Source organism: Sceloporus undulatus, chromosome 6, assembly GCF_019175285.1.
Source record: "Sceloporus undulatus isolate JIND9_A2432 ecotype Alabama chromosome 6, SceUnd_v1.1, whole genome shotgun sequence".
Lineage (NCBI taxonomy): Eukaryota > Metazoa > Chordata > Lepidosauria > Squamata > Phrynosomatidae > Sceloporus > Sceloporus undulatus.
Window position 1 is genome coordinate 24,446,307 of NC_056527.1, and position 17,496 is coordinate 24,463,802.

At 39.7% G+C, this 17,496-nt stretch overlaps 1 protein-coding gene across 2 annotated transcripts in view; it reads right to left on the reverse strand.

Moving 5' to 3' along the window:
- Positions 1-1,466: 1,466 nt before the first annotated feature.
- The window catches only part of SPAG6 (sperm associated antigen 6), a 59,863-nt gene continuing 43,833 nt past the window's right edge, over positions 1,467-17,496 (reverse strand). For both annotated transcript variants that reach the window (XM_042477019.1, XM_042477018.1), the window contains 4 exons: positions 16,883-17,074; positions 10,967-11,083; positions 9,266-9,411; positions 1,467-3,066 (listed from right to left, as the gene is read on the reverse strand). In XM_042477019.1, coding sequence (XP_042332953.1) covers positions 3,000-3,066; positions 9,266-9,411; positions 10,967-11,083; positions 16,883-17,074 — 522 coding nt within the window. In that variant the 3' untranslated portion in view covers positions 1,467-2,999. The remainder of the gene's footprint in view (positions 3,067-9,265; positions 9,412-10,966; positions 11,084-16,882; positions 17,075-17,496) is intronic.

Here is a 17,496-nt window from a genome sequence, read left to right on the forward strand (position 1 = left end):
TTACCTTAACTGTGACCATAAACAAACGGTAGTTAAATGGTAAGGCAAACATTCTTGTACAGTGGTGCCCCGGGTTATGAAAATAATTCGTTCCGCCGCCGCTTTCGTAACCCGAAAGGCTTCGTAAGCCGAAAAAGCCATAGGCGCTAATGGGGAAAAGCCGCGATTTGGTGTGAAATAGCGCCGAAAAGCACCAAAAAATTTTTCGTAACCCGAAAAAACATTCGTAACCCGGAACAGTTTTTTTAAATAGATTTTTTTCGTAACCCGGAAATTTCGTAAGGCGGCGCATTCGTATCCCGGGGTACCACTGTACTGCTGAATAGATTTAACACTTGTAATGTGATAAGAAGGCACAAGAGACAGAATCAAACGTCGTGCCTTTATATGAACTTCCAAAAATGTTTTGCTTTGGAATCTATCTACATGTGTTAAGCCCACTAAATGATCTCATTAGTTATGATCCATCCTCCCAGGCATGTGTATAAATCTGCCAGCTAAGGCAACAATCCATCCAATGGATGAGATGGATCTATGCTAAATATCTTTTGGTTGTTTTGCTAAAATCAACTACCTCCTTCTGGAGTTTAAATTTTACTATCCTTTGTCTCAGTCCCCATGGGCTTAGAAGGGACACGGCCTCTGCCTGCATTGAGATCCTTCCAGAACAACTGAACTACAACAAACAACATCTGATAGAAAGTGTAGGCCTGTGTTTTTTCTTCTGTATGATTTTTTAAACATCTTTTGTTTGATGAAGAAGTCAGTAGAGCTTTGAAATCTTGCATGATGTATTTTGTGCATTTTGGTTAGCCAATAAAGACATAATCCTTTTGTGGATTTTGGATTTTATTGTATTTTGTTCTCTGGAAATTGTTATAATTAAAGGCAAAGGCCAGTGGCAAATGTCATAAAAGGGCATTATTGGTATGTGATGCACATCTATGGGCTCATTCCCATTTACATTAAACCAGTTTGTGATTTGCCTTTGCTCCATGTTGGTAAATCAATTCCAAAAGGTCCATCATTCCCACTATGAAAGCGGATCTTTTCATTATCCCCTTGTAATCGCTTATTTTTTGGCACGCATCCCCACTAGTTTGTGCCACTTCAAAATGCATGTCAATCATCTATGCATCAACAGTGATGTAAGCGGCAGCCTGGCTTGGGAACTCTCTCTCTCACTCTCTCTCTCTCTCTCACTCTCTCTCTCTCTCTCTCTATATATATATATATATAACAGAAGATTCGATTCATTGGTTTTGCGACTACTATTTGCCTCACTATGAGCTGTTGTCGAATCACCCAGGTAATCGCAAGTACTTGCAATACCAATGAATCGAATCTTCTATCAATTTTTTTTAAATGATAGAAGATTCAATGCATTAGTTTTGCAATTACTTGTCTCACTGATTTCAAGTACTTGCAAAATCAATGAAATCGAATCTTCTACCAATTTTTTTTTAAAAAATTATGCGCCCATAGGTCACAGCACAAACACAAAGACAGCACTGGGAGGAGGGGGGAATGGTGGATCTACCAAAAACTGAGGAGGGATGATAAACAAACCACTGCCGTTAGTCCCTCCCCTCCAGAATGATGTGATTCAGATCCGCCATTCCCACTTGTTGAACACACTTCAAAATCGATTCTTTTCAAAAGAACCACCAAAGAACTAGTGCCAAGTAAGAGCAGGTTTTTTGTGTTTGCCTCACTTCATCGCAATTGAAAACAATCACAGTAGGACTGGAAGCTATTTCAAATGGGAATGATGGTCCTTTAACTAGATCAGCAATTCACTTTAAATCACAGTGGGAATGCAGCCAAAGTAACTCTCTGCCACCATTCACTGAAGCCCATACATCTTCCAGAATTAATACAAAATTTTGCTGGCTTAGGATGTATTTCTCTGCTTAAGGATAAATGTGAACAAATGACCCAAGTGTACTTAAGATCCACCAGGCCTACAAGCCAGATGAAAATCAAAAGGTATCTGGGATGTTAGTTTTGCCAAGCAATTTGTAGACATTACCTGATGGGAGTAATGTTTCATCTGTCAAATGCATTTTAACTGTTTTCTGTTATAATTGCTTAGGGAAACTTTCAGAGAGAAATAAAAAGAATTCAAGATGATAGCATAATAAAATAGTCATACATTATTTCTGATCAACACTGGACTTAGTTTTATTTTGTAGTGTCCAGGGCTATCATGTTGGGCAACAAGATGTTGTCAAGGTGCTATTTTTAAAACTTTATTTTAAACTAACTTTAAGGAATTTGAGGACCAGAAATGTTGGCATATCTTTCAAGCAAGATTCACTGCTAGGCATACTTTCAGTTTTTTGTAACTACTTAGCCATTCCTTAAAACTAGCTTGACTCAAATTGTTCTCCTAAAGTTAAAGGGTGCTCCATTCAAAAACCTGCATGTTAAGATGAAACATTCATCAGCTTATTAGCTCTCCAAGATGTCAGAGGGAAAAGGCTGAAGTGGTAGCAAGGCAAAAATCAAGGCATAGTTTGATACTTATTTGCTCACATGCAAGCAATTTCAACCGAGGCTGGGCAAAGCTGCAAATGACATCTTCATGCACGCCCTACTGACACAAAGCGAAGGCTATATAGTTCCAGGACTTGGTGGATGGTGCTGTAATCCTCTCACATAGTAATATTCTTAATTTTTTCTTAAGGACCTGACTGGAATAACTGTCCTGAAGACTAGAGATACATCTGGAATGCTGGACCTTCTGTTCTTAGGTCTTCAATATTTGAGAAACTCCGACCTCTTAATATAAGCACATGACAGTCTTTCTTGTTAGCACCAGAAAGCAAACTGTAGATCCAAGGCAGAAAGATACATCTGCCTTTTATCTTTGGTGATTGGTAACAGAATAGAGGACTTAATTTCTCCCACACTAAAAGTTTTGAAATTATATATATGCTTGCCACTCAAAACACAGATATAAAAAGGTAATTTTTCTATCACAAATGCTGAACAGTTTATAGAACAGGCTGATAATTTTCTACCCTTTCCAGAAGTGCTTGAGAATATCCAGGGGAATAATATCTGAAAGAGAAACAAGGATTCCTTGATTAAAAACTAAACAAAAACAAACCCTCAATATGTTAACTACCAAATCTACAATCTGCCTAAGGCACACTCAAACCTACTGAAGGAAGACAGTAAGATTAGATGGTGGATGGATCATGGCCAAAGGTGATGTGCCATATATGCAAAGACATTTCTGTATCGGTGTTATTCTAATATTGTATGAAATAATTTTTTCACATCTGTCCTCCCCTTATGGACATAGGGGTGGTTTTTGAACTCTTTAGTCAATTAACTGAAGAGGTGTCATGTAAGAGATGCTTTGAAGTACAGGCTCTGAATCAATGATTTGCATTACAAAAAAGAAAGTGAAACTAAACACTATGAAGGAATTCTTAGCATTAAGAGCCATTCAGCAATAGAATGGACTTTCTTGGGGGTTGATGGGCTTTTCTTCACTGGAGGCCTTTACACAGAGATTGGATGGTCATCTGTTAGGAATACAGTGGACCTTTGTTATACGCTGGGGGTTTGGTTCCAAGATCCCCCGTGGATAACAAAATCCGTGGATGCTCAAGTCCCATTAAATATAATGACACAGCAAAATGGTCCTTATAAAAAATGGAAAATCAAGATTTGATTTGAAATTTATACTATTTTTGAACATTTTCAAACAATGGATGTTTAAATCCGTGTATAAAAATTCTGTGTATAAGAAGGGCTGACTGTACTTTTGATGTGGATTACTTGCATTATCAGTGAGTTGGACTAGATAATCTACCAACTTTGCCCTGAATCAAAATGTTTGTCCCCCACCTAAGGTAAACCCATTAAAATGAACAGGAGCTTGGTAAGGCAATACTTGAGTAAGTTCCCTTGAGTCAATGGGTCTACTCTAGTTAGTCTAATAATTAGCCTTAGGCCCTTGGCTGTGTAGGATTTTCCAATGTCTTGTGACTTTTTGCCCTTACAGCAGAACAAAACAGGAATTTAGGACCAGAATATTAAAGAGGGAGCTATTAACAATGAAATGACCTTCTGGTCTCTATGCATATGCTTTAATCAATCCCCAACCCTTTAACTGGTTTCTCTGCTTAAACTGGTTTCTTTACTTAAAATGATGTAGGTACAAAATAATTTAATCCCAAACAATTATTTGGTATGCATCTACACAAACATTTTTCATTAGGTAAAAAATCAATAGTAGACTTTGTTATTCTCTAATCATTGTTGTTGTGTGCCTTCAAGACATTTCTGATTTATGGCAACCCTAAGGCAACCCTATCATGGGGCTTTCTTGGAAAGATTTCTTCGGAGGAGGTTTGTCATTGCTTTCCCCTGAGGCTGAGAACATATGACTTGCCCAAGGTCATACAGTGGGTTTCATGGTTGAGCTGGGAATCAACCCCTGGTCTCCAGAGTCCTAATCCAACTCTCAAACTACTATGCCACATGCTGGCTCCTTATTGTCTAATTAGACCTACTAAAACAAAAGGGATTTAAGTTCGTCTTAGCTACCTTAAGTCTAATTAATTTCAATAGGTTTCAAATGAGTAGGACTCCAATCTGATAAAAACTATTTTGAGTTGTACTTTCTCAAATTACTCTAAAGAGACTTGACCTGGTTACATATTGAAGCAAAAACTGAATCTTTCTCAAATTTGCTATTCATGGACGAGTTTCAGCTGGACTTGGAGAGGGAAGAGGAGGTGGAGAAGAAGAATTATCATTACCACTATTACCACCATGAGACAAATACACTAGTTTCATACTGCTGATCTCCTCTAAGGAAAAACTTGCATGTTCAAAATACCTCAGCAATTAATCAACCATTAATTTTCCTCTTCAACATCCTTTGTGCTATTTATGGTGATATCTAAGGATATTTAGCTGGCTCTATGGTTGGGAATTGCACCCCCACCCTCAACTCTGCTTGAAGAAAAGGGAAGAGTTCTATATTTGCCTTCAAATGGTAGCTCCTTGGGAGGGCATATGTGATTATTGCTTATACCTATTTTCCAGATTATTGAGAACTGTATCCATAACAATTATGGTATTTTTTTTTAAAAAAGTGCATTGTCATTTAATTTTGAATACACACACACACACACATATTCAAAAGGCCTTTGACCCTTGTCATGGATGCTGCTCTCTTCCAGTCTCAATGAAACCTGCAATTGGCATCTCTACTTCCTTACTGCTTTGCTTAGAAACAACAAAGAAAAACACAAGTGTCCAAAGACCTCTCCCTAGAGAGTTTGCTGAATGTTGCTCAGTTGCCTTAAAGATTTCACTTGGAAGAATTTACTGCTGTCTAACTATTCCCGCTTGGGCAGGCAATCAAAGTATAAAACGTGTCTTAGCTTCCCTCAGATCGTAGCCCAAAGGTCAGATTTAAAAGCAGCATGTGGCATTTAAAACAAAAATCAACAGACAGAAAGGAACTGTACAGGAAGAACTATGGAGGAAACTAGTTTCTTAATGTTTCACACCACATAATCATTGTCTTTTCAGGATAAACAAAAAACCTTTGTGAATGAAAAGATGACTAACAGACTTTTAGGTGAAACAAAAAGCAATTAAAACTGTAAACAAACAAGATGAACTTTCATCAGACCAACATCTGCTAATGTGGAAGGATGAAAATTCTGAAATATCAGAAAGTATTACTCCATTAACATCTGAGTGATATGTAAACAGCGAGCTTGCACAATTTTATCCATTCTACCAGCAATCTGATTGTGTTTACTCACAACAAGGCTCTTCTCTGCTACACATTTTTGGAGGATTTAGTCCCACTGAAGTTAACATAATTATTTTAGATTACAAAACAGGCAGAGTCAGACTGTACACTTAAAAAAACATAATCCAGCTAATATTTTATACCTCAAAAGTAGCATGAAATGCTCCAGACAAAATGAACTGGCACCTTAATGTGACACATCTGCTGTATGCTGATGTTGTGTGCTTTCAAGTCATTTCTTATGGTGACCCCAAGGTGAACCTATCATGTGGTTTTCTTGGCAGAATTTGTTCAAACCAGGTTTGCCTTTGCCTTCCCCTGAGATTGTGAGAGTGTGATTTGTCCATGGCCATGTAGTAGGTTTCTATGGCAAAGCAGGGATTTGAACCCTGGTCTAGCAGTGTCCTAGTTCAACTCAAACCACTACACCATGCAGGCCCAAATAATAAAATACTTGTGACATCATTTGATTGGTGTTTTCAGTATTGGCAGTAGTAATCCAAGACAGCCTTTGTGGGATATATTCATGTCATTTTAGTTCATTCACTTCACAGGTGAAACTCTTTTCTGTTCCTGGAGGTCTAAGCCACAGCATGTGACAGACTCTGTGAAAAATGCAGACAACCAGCAGAGGGAGTAGAATTGCATAGCATCTGAGCATTCTGGCTAATGTGCATAGCCTAGAAGAGGGAAAGACTAATTGTTAACTACACTTTTGCACACAGTTCTTTGAAAGCCAATTAAATATGAAGGATGAAGGACAGAGGAAACATTAAGGAAGGTTCCAATCTACTTTAGGAGCTTGAGATAGGTGAAAAGTTAAGTAAAATGGTAATTTAGGGATGAGGGTACAAAGTACAAAGAGGAAGGAATTTAGAGCCATATATTTTCCTTGGCCAGAGAAAATAATGTTTATAGCAAAGTGCTGCCTACAGATCTCTATTTGGCCACTGATGGCCCTTGTGGTCTCTTCCAACTCTATGATTTTATGATAGTTTTGCAAATCTATGGTTCTGGAGGACCACACCTTTCTGTTCTGTGTGGATTTACATCCAGAGACACCTGATGCCCTATCTGTTTGTTATGGACTAAATCTAGAATTTTGCACTGGGTTCCTCTGTTGTGGAGCGGGGACAGAAGCTACACTACAAAACACAGGGTTTCTGCATTCTTGGTCAGTAAATATTTGTTTATACTTGTCTTTGATGGTACTGTCTGGAGCACATGAACATTGTACAGACAGTGCTAGATTGGAGCTTCTATGAAGATACTATTAGCAGACTTTGAGGACAACCTCAAAGTTATATAAAGTACAAAAAAAAACAGTTAGAAGAAAAAACTAAAGAATGAGTGAAACTCCCACAAACAGCCCAATAAGGACTGAGCATGCCCTAAAAAAAAAAAGGAAGATTGCTTACCTCTAACTGTGAACTCACACAAATGCTTTATCTGCACCTGAATACTGGCATCATTCAGAACCTTCTAGAAGTGTAATTTAAATGTTTTGGTGATAGAACCACCCACCTGCTGTGTGGCTATACATCACATTTCCCCCCACTCACACAAATGAGAGATCAGCCAACTACCAACTACTAACCTCAGGAAGAGGACGTGTTATGCAACACAAGAGAAGAGCACTGCCCTCCCAAGACCTCAAGCCCAGTCTATAATGAGAGATGAAGGTGGAAGACTGAGACCACGTGGCAGCTCTACAAACATAATGTAAAAAGATTCCTCTCCAAAAGGCTTCCTACGCTGTTATCACTCTTGTGAAATGGCTCTTCACCTGGGCAGAAGGCTGTTTTCCAGCCTCTTCATAGGCTAGACATATGGTTGCTGCCACTCTTTTAGAGGAACACTGAAATGAAACAGGAAGTCCTATCCTGGTAGAAGAATAGCAAAGGAAAGGCCTCTGAGACTTCTGAAAGGCAGCTATGTGGTTCACATAAAAAAGCTGGGGCACAATGAACATCTAAGGCAGTGGAGGGAACCCTCCAGGTCCAATGTTGGATTAGGGGGAAATTATGGTAGTATAATGTCTGAGTTCAGATGAAAGGCTGAAACAATCTTTGGAAGAAGAGATGTCTAGCCAAAGGACCACTTTGACCTTATGGAAGCACAAGTAAGTTGGATCCACCCGCAAAGCACATAACTGGCTTTCTTCCAAGAAGCTAATTTTCTAGGTAAGTATCCTCAGATCACAAAAGGCCATGGGTTCCAACTATTTTTCAGAAAGCTAAGAATGGGCAAGCTCCAAATTCAAGTGAGCATTAGGTCCAGCCAGAGATGGGTGCAAATTTTTATATCCTTTCAAGAATCTTTTAACTAAAGGGTCCATAAATGTAATGGCTGGCCAAGGCATTGAAAATGCTAAGAAACTACCAATAAATAGCACTGAACGAATGAATGGGACAAGCCCATCAGACAGGCAGTCCAGAAAATCCAAAATATGAGTGTTTTGTGCCTCTGTTGTGGAAACACTCACAGCTTGAAGAAAGTCAAGGAATTTAGTCCATTTCTAAGAGTATGAACAGCTTGCAGATGGCTTATGTGCCACCTCAATAACCCATCACAGGATAGGACAAGGTGATGGTGTTTGCATGATGACATTTGCTCAGCCTGTCATGAAAGATGTGAGTAATAGTAACAGCAGGTGGTGGCAGGGCAGTTGCTCTCAAACACATCAAAGGTGCCAATTGGTGGAAGATTGACAGGCAAAGCCCACCAGCATCTTGGAGCTGCCTCTGACCGCTTCAGCCCCAATTGCCCCGAAAGCTCCCAATCAGTGCATCCACTGGAAAGCCCACTCTGAAAGTGGGCCACTGCGGTGGTCCCGAATGGGATCCCAGCAAAGGGAGAATTTTCCCCACTCTTTCTGCTGATAGCTTCAGGCCATCTTAGGCAGCCTTCTGACTACTCCAGGAGCATGCGTCATCTGCACACCCCGCTCCTGAAGCATCTGGAAGCTGCACATTTTGGTCTGTCTGTCTCAGGCCTGAGTTTGTGATGGGATGCCACACTTGTTCAGTGTAGTGCATATTTTATGCTTATGCTTGAACTTTTCATAGCCAGAATCAAATACCTAAGAAGAATATAGCCCTCCAAACAATACTTATCAGTGCTGCTGCTGCAATGGACAAAAAGAACTAAGAATCTAGGTGGGAAGCACACTGGAAAGGCTACCAAAGCAGGGCTACCACCAAAATGGTTCCATGATAGCTCCAGAAGGTTCCAAATGATGCACTCTGCAGGCACAGATAACCCATTTTTGCGAGTCACAGAGACCATGAAGAAAAATGCAAAGTAGCTCTTGTGAAGGAAGAAATGAAAAATCAAGTAGAAAAAGAACTAGAATGGAATATCCCCAAATTTTCTTACGATATGTGGGTGGAGTGTGGGTTCAACAGCTTAGGTTGTTCATTGGAAAGAAATGTTTTAAAAATGAAAATGAATGCAATACCATCATTTCCTCACCTGACAATTTCTTCAGGATAACAATTGTTAATTGTGTTGATGTACTCTTGAAGAAGGGATCCAGCCTCTGCTTTTATCTCCTGCACCTTTTTAAGGCCACCACTTGTTACAAAAAGACGTCTGGCTTTAGAATCATGTGGCAGAACCTATTCAATATGAATCATATAATGAAAATTCAATTTTCCTTCTCAAAGTTTCAATCTTTGTTGCAAAGATTTAATGTTAAATTGGGTATGATCTGATAGCATGTTCTCCTTTCACAAGCTTCACTAAGATAAACTGAAGATGAAGCATTAAAATGAATTTGAGCAGGAGAACATCCTACTGGGTCAAGCCCAGAAAGACAAGACTTTTATACAAGAGGCTTAAAACAGTTCTTGCATTATAAATCACGTAGTGTGCAAGCAGGGTTGGTGGGGACACGAGGGAGGGCCTTCTTGCTGGCTGCCCTTAGACTCTAGAACTCCCACTAAGCTGACATTAAGCCATGGTCCCAAACCCAAATAAGTAAATAGCCTTATTTCAGGAAGGTACCCAAAGCTGCCAAAAAGGTTCAAAAATTCCTCCCCCAATATATCAGGGAAAGGGTGATGAAACATTACTACCAGTTCCCCAAAACCTTGGCTACTATAGACCTAGCAGCCCTCTGGACCGCTACCTCCACTTTAGATGTACCACCTTAGAATCAAATAGCCTAACAATAAAATTAATTATTTGGGAGGAGGCTTCTAAACCATATTAGTCTGCTTAACATATAAAATATATATATTTTACATGCCCTGAGGCTAAACTGTAGCATGAGTTGGAATGGGGAGAGAATGTATGTCAGGGTTCTTCATCCTACTTATCCCTCTGGAGAGAAAAGCCTTTATGCCAAATTGCAAACAAGAAGGACCTGGGGGGGGGGGGGGGGGATAAATATGATGAAATGCTGAATCCATCCATAACTGAGCAGCAACAGGATGATATGGCTTCAGTATGTTACTATATTGATGCTTCTTGAAAAGTTTCTAAGCTCTGCTTTTTATCTGTGGAATTCTTTGTTTCCATAAACTGATCTCACAGGAATCAAATGGGTGGGATAAGTGTGGCCTACATGCCACATGCAGCACCCAGGGCTAATTTGTGGGTCCCAAGGGCCCCAGAAGTAAAATAATAGTAGTAATAAAAATAAATTAAAAACTTGTTTGTCCCAAAATGCCCACAGAACACCCTATGGGAGATATGTGAGGCAGTTCTGCCATGTTTTGGGATACCCTGGACCAACTTAGGCCCAAGAGAGGCTTTTGCAACACTTCCTGTTGTAAAAAGGGCTTCTTCTGGACCTAAAAAGGCCCAGGAGCCCAAAATATGATGAAAATGCCCACCCACCCAGAATTGTTTGTTTTGCAGAGGGGTGCAACAGGAAATAGGGCCTAGTTGTCCACCCCTGGAATAAAACAAGAGATGTGGAGAATAAAAACTATCCAGAATTTGACGTCGGTGCAGCTACCAAGGCACCAAAAGAAGAAATCAGATGTACAAAGAAAACAGCCACACAAATTGGTGTTTATTTCCCTAACTGTTGTAATCAAACCATGCAGTGTTTTTCTTTCTTGTGTGAGACAGCTGTTTTCCTTCCCAACACTGGCAACTGACCCTAATGGGCCTCAGAAATGTTGGTCAAGCACACAGCCCAACAATAAACTAATGATGACTTACCTTACTGAACTGTCCTACAACATGTTTCAGGATGTTGGGAGGAGCATCGTGGAGCAAAGGTTCAAGTGCTGGCAGATGAGTGCACTTCTGTAAGATGTTTTTTAATGCCTTCTTTGTCTATCAAATTGCAAAATATTCTCAGTAAGACATCAGCTGACACAATCATCCCTAAGTCTGTGTATAAAATCAATATTGCTTTATTTTAATAGTGCACAAAATTCAGGCATCATTTCACAATCCTTTTTGAAGATGAGCAATCATGAAAATGTTTCCTGTAAATTCAACTTTATAAAACTCAGGACAGTTGTGAAAAAGTAGATGTGGACATAATGATTTTTGTTTTAATAGCGACAACCCTGTTCAAGTCATGTTTGATTGTTACAACAAAGAAAAATGAAATGAAATAGAATCTGTTGCATGAGCACGTATCAGCCTTACTACAATTCTTTTATTGTGTGGTCTTTTAATGTTCAGGACATTACTGTTGCTACATTTTTATCTTGCCTTTTGAGAGGGCAGAGCTTTAGACAGGGACTTCACAACCTATTCACACTATTTGCTAATGCCAATATTATGAATACAGGCTGCTGCAGATATGATCTTGTCATATTTGGTATCTGGCATAGAGGCTGGGATCCCTGGAAGATGTCACACCCACCCGTACTGTCTTTTGATTTAAATATAACAACATATTCTGCTCTGAAAATGCCAGAAAACTGTTCTGGAAATGTCTGGAAATTGGACAGTTTCTGCAAAGCATTTCATTAGTCAAAAATGGAGCTTCTGTGCCCTGCAGGGGTACCTCCCTTGTGACCACCTGAGCTCTGCTAACTTCAAATGTAATTAGATAATGACATGATATTCTATCCTCTGCATTAATGTTGCAAGTGGACTGAAATGCTACAATGACTAACAGCTTGTATCCAGCTTCCCATTCAAGGAGTTTAAAAGGAAACAGAACTGAGCTACCCATGGCTGAGCATTTTAAGCCCTTTGTATGGCTCACAAACTTTCACCACAGTTAAAGCAAAATGCTGTACTTCAGCTGACAGACTGAGTCCCATGGACCTCAGGAGGAAGAAGGCATCCAATCCTATCCACCATCAGGATTAGTATTATATTTATTGAAATCCTACCTTTTCTCCAGTTTGGGATTCCATTTTACAACAAATTGAAAACATATACTGTATATAAGTCTACCTCATGTATAAATCGAGAGCAGGTTTGGGGACCATAAACAGGAATTTTGATATGACTCGTGGATAAGTCAAGGGTAAAACTTAGGGGTATGTAACAATGGATATAAAGGATGAGGCAAACAAAAATGATGCCAAAGAACTTACAAAATTCCAGCAAGCATAACTGTTTATGCTAACCCTAAAGGCTGGATGGATGAGAAAAGGGGGGGTGCTTCTTTTAGGTACTCTGAAGAGGGATTAAGCTCTCACCTTTCACCAAGGAATGTTTCCTTTTTTAAAATAAGAGTTAAAGTACAGTACTTATATTGACTATCGGCCCAGTGTTTTTGGGTCAATTTTTTGACTAAAATTTCTAGACTTATAAATGAGTATATACAGTAATTAAAAATCCACAAATGACAAAAGTTAAAAGATGATTAAATTATGAAAAAAGTTAAAAGCAGTTAAAAATGTGAATAATTAAAAAGAGCACAGTAAAATAGCAGATGTTTAGCCCAATGCACTGTTCAGATGAGATGAGCTTTGTAAAGTAAGTTCTAAAAATCAGTTGAAATAGAAAGTCTGTACCTGTCTGTGGATTGAGAGTAGATAGAATGTCCGTCTATTCTCTTCAGGAAGGGCTTTCCAGAGCCTGGGGGCAGACCCTAACAAGGCCCTCTCCCATCTTTCCAGCAGGTGAGGACCTCCCCAGCAGATCTCAATGCATTGGGAGGTACTTAAGGAAGAATACAGTCCTTGCAAAAATGGCCTTAGGTGTTCATGCAACCTATGACCCTGCCCTTAGTCTACTCTTCAGTTAGGAAGTTCAGGCAGTATGTGGTGGGAGAAACATCTCCCGGAAATCCTGGGAAGACAGATGCTTCCCATCAGAATAGATCACTCCTCCCTACCATGGCTACTATGTTTTCTATTTCAATTCCCATGATTCCTCACCACTGCCTATGTTAATGGGACATATAGACAGCATCAAGTTGAGAAAGACTGGATCAAGAAAATTGGCCTGGTATGTTATTTTCCAGCACTGCAGGATCTCGTGATATTTATTTTTTATTTATTTTGCATGAGCAGCTTAGATTCCAGTCCTATGAGTTTCTGTGCAGCAGAACATAGATGCCTCTTGTAAATCTGCTGGCATAGAATACTTCAACCGTACTCAATTATGAAACTGGTGGGGGGAGGAGAGTCCAGAGTAGTTTTGACATTCACCTGGCTCTGCAAAACAATAATTTAATTCTGAACTTAACCAGAGGTTCATGAATGGATCTAGTGCAATACCCAGTACACCCTGTATCATGGATGCTGTACACCTGGTTACCGTAAGGAGACTCCTGAGAAAAGTGGAAGGATCTGATCCATGAATATTCTAGCAGTTTGTACAAATAGATGAGGACTACCCCTTCCTCCACTCCTGTAGCAGTGCATGCTAGATATCCAACAAGACAACTCTATGTGCTAGTAGTCAAAAGCAAGGGCATTCATGGCACATCCCTAAGTATGAAACAGACAGTCCCTGTTGCAATAAGAGATTTCTCCCCCTTATATTTGGCTTTAATTATGCCTTCTGGTTTCAAGAGAGACAGGGTGTGGGAATGTGTTGCCCTCCAAATGTTGTTGGACTGCAACTCTCATCAAACTTAGCCGGCATAATCAAAACTGAGCGAACATGGCAGTTTTAGTCCCACTGAGAGGGCATGATAAATGCAACAACTTGCCCACACCTGCCTTAGAAGAACAACCTTCTGGAAAGACATATGCTCCTACAAATGGAATTTTTAAAAATAAAGAGAGAGGCACACAGAGAAAGAGTGAAAAGGAGCACAGAATTATGGACTCTGTTCTTGTGTGGTGTTGCATGTTTCTCTTATGGAGTGGATAATGTGTGCTCTTGATTATTTTCCATGTGTTATTCCCCAGCCTGTACACTCCTAAATCACTTGACTTGCATATTACATGCCCATTGCTATTCTCAAAAGAAAGCAAAACTCTAAAGAGGCCCCCCAAACTTTCCATGACTCAGGCAGTATTATGTCATATCCTGTGCAGCAGAAATGGTAAATGTGAACACCCTGATTTCAACTCTTGTTTTTCTTGGAAAGAAGACCTAAATGATATGTTAGTGGAACACTGGGGGGAGCCACTTCCATATTGCTTCTTCCCTGGCTGCAGCAGCAATGGCTTGGTCTACTCAAGAAACAGAATAAGGTGGTAGCATCCTGAAGTAGCAAAATGGGCTGTACCATTCCAGACCGAAGGTTGGGAAAGTTATACATTTAAATGTTGGCCTACTGATGAGACCTGATGAGAAATCTGTTCTTACCGGAAGGACAACAGGGTACTGTTAGAACAAAATATGGAGAAACAGAATGTTTCCCAATTGGCAATGGAGTCAGGCACGGCTGCATTCTATCACCCTACTTGTTCAACTTGTGTGCAGTAAATATCATAAGAAGAGCAGGTCCCTGCCAACTAGAGATGCTGGGAGTTGCAGCCCAAGACATCTGAAGGGCACCAGGTTGGGTAAGATCTGAGGTCTCAGGTAGTTTTCTCAGTCCCTTCCTCTGAAATATACCCTACAGTACCTGGTATTCATTGATGGTCTCCCATCCAAGTACTAACCAGAGTTGAGCCAGTTTAGTTTCTAAGATGAGACAGGATCTGATGCCTTTAGGGTAGTTAAACAGACTCTAGGGATACTATGGACTCCCCAAAAGACAAATAATTGGGTTCTAGAGCAAATCAAGCCTGTGCTCTCCCTGGAAACCAAAGTGACTGAACTGAGGGTGTCGTACTTTGGACATATCATGAGATAATGTCACTGGAGAAAGATGATAATGCCTGGCAAAGTGGAAAACAGTAGGACTGCAGTACAGGTGGATTGACGTCTCAGATCAATCCATTACGTCTCCAGTTAAAAGAACCAGGCAGAGGTAATGAACAAACAGTCTCTCTGACTATAAATCCCCAGGTTTGTTTCCCCCACTACCATTTGCTTGATTTATGGGGTACTTCAGAGAAGTTAAAAAAGATCAAATTCAGAAAATTATGGAGTTTATCCATACAATATTTCCACCAACAACTTAATATCAGCTACAGTTGTGAAAAATAATATGCAGATTATATCAGTTATATGTGGCTAGCCTACACAGTTTTGCAGTTGTGCTCTGGCTCACAATATATTTTGAATTTGCTGACATATTTCCAATTTGACAAATATATTTCTAGTTTGACAAATTAGAAGTATCTCCCCAATACTATAATATGCATTACCTTAATCCCATTGTTCCTTATCCCTATACAATGTTGTGAAAATGTACTGATTTTGATTTTTTAATTTTTAGCCCACTTTTTCTTTCAGTTTAGACTATCAAGATAGCAATTTAAGACTAATGTTGTATTTGCAATTTCACTGTTTTATTCTTAATGTCTATTTTTGAGGAAGGTAAAGGCAACCCACCTCTGAACAAATCTTGCCAAGAAAACCCTACTATATCCTTAAGGTCACCATAAACTGGAAACAACTTGAAGGCACACAATAACAACTACTACTACAATTACTGATACGTTGTATAATATATGATTGTTGTTGACATTTATAATAATAATAATACATTAAACAATAAAACAGCAGACAATAATTAAACAACAGATAGAAAATTAGTCTTAAAATGCCGCACAGAGATGATGGAGAAATCTGATTCAATAAAATCCATGTTGATAATGCATACGAGGTACTATATCAAGAGAATCTTGGCTCTACCTCTCCTTTGGATATTGTGGTAAAGTGCAGAAAGAGAACTTGAGGGGGATAGAAGACGTACATTTTGGCTTCCTACTGTTCTGCCTAAGCCTGTGCTGACAAGGGGCACCAGGACAGAAACAGTGCTTTGATAAGATGTATGGGGATCTCTCTGAATGCTCTGCCTATGAGTAGAAGCTTTGCAGTCAAACTCCATCCCTTTCTGTCCTGTGTATAAATATACTTCTATACCCATGATTTCACTGACAGAAGAATCCCTCCAATGATGCAAATCACAAGCATTTCACACAGTCATTGTGTTCATAATTGTTGCTAATTCATCAATTGATAGCTAACATTTTGGTGATTAATGTGATCTTGAAATGCTTTATTCCAGTGGACATGATTGAGTCAATCCCTGTTTGGAACCACAGACATACATTCCTGGGCCTAGCTGAAGAATTGTGCATGCAAACAGATTCTGCACACAAATTGCCCAGCCCAGTTCTCCAGTTTGGCTCTTAGAAATGTAGCTCCAGCTCAACAAATACCACCAATTAGCTATTTGCAACAGGTTTAAAGATAGGGCTAGGCCCCTTTGCCCTCCAGTTCTCCACTATTTGATTTCTCCATTATTTCCTAAATAATATCCAAGCTTTAGACTGAGATATTTCAAAGGCTGTTTATGAACTTATCCGATTGCTTCAATCTTTCAGAGATGTCCTGCTCTATGAATATTTCATTTGTAAATATTCATTTATTAGCTACATAAATCAGAGTGCAGAAATGTATTGCCCTCCAAATGTTGTTGGACTGCAGCTCTCAGGAGCTCAAGGCCGCATACATGGCTCTCTTTCCATGTCACCCTATTATTATGCTTCTTTAACTGGACAATGTACATGTATTGGCATGGATCAGGGGTGGTTTGATCAATTCTAAGAACAAGTTATTGCTGTTAATTGGAAAAGTAAATTGGCTTACTTTGACTTGAAGATCTTCTGAACTCTCATTTGCCATATAGAAAGAAAGCAACACGGGTAACACATTTGCTACTGCAACAGCCCGAGCATGTTCTGGAGTGTGTCTCCCAATCTGTCCCAAAGACCATGCAGCTGCTGCCTTAATATGATCTTCTGGCTCTTCTGACAAGCACACTGCCAGTTGTGGAACTCCCTGCAGGAGTAATCAAAAGCACAAAATTCTATGAATCCAGGACCGATTTGGAGACCCTTAAAAAGACTGCTGTGGACAGCAACGGGAGGGGGAAATAAAACACTTCTCTCTCTTTGTCTATAAACACACACACACACACAGCTCAAAGTAGCTGTGAGGATACTGTCACTCACGTAGCCTGTGCGGATCATTCCTTAATGCTATGAATATAAGCATCAGAAGAATATTAACTCTGCCAATTTCCCTGTGATAAGGTCAGTGAGAGCTGACACATTTATTGCTTTCAAATGGATTCAGGGAGCAGGTGCCACAATTCAGGTCTCAAACAGAAAAGCAAAGCTGGTGCTTTTACCAGGCACTGAAATTCCAGGGTTTCAGGTTTCCTTCCTAGGTTTTCTGGAAACCAACCAAGCACTGCTTCT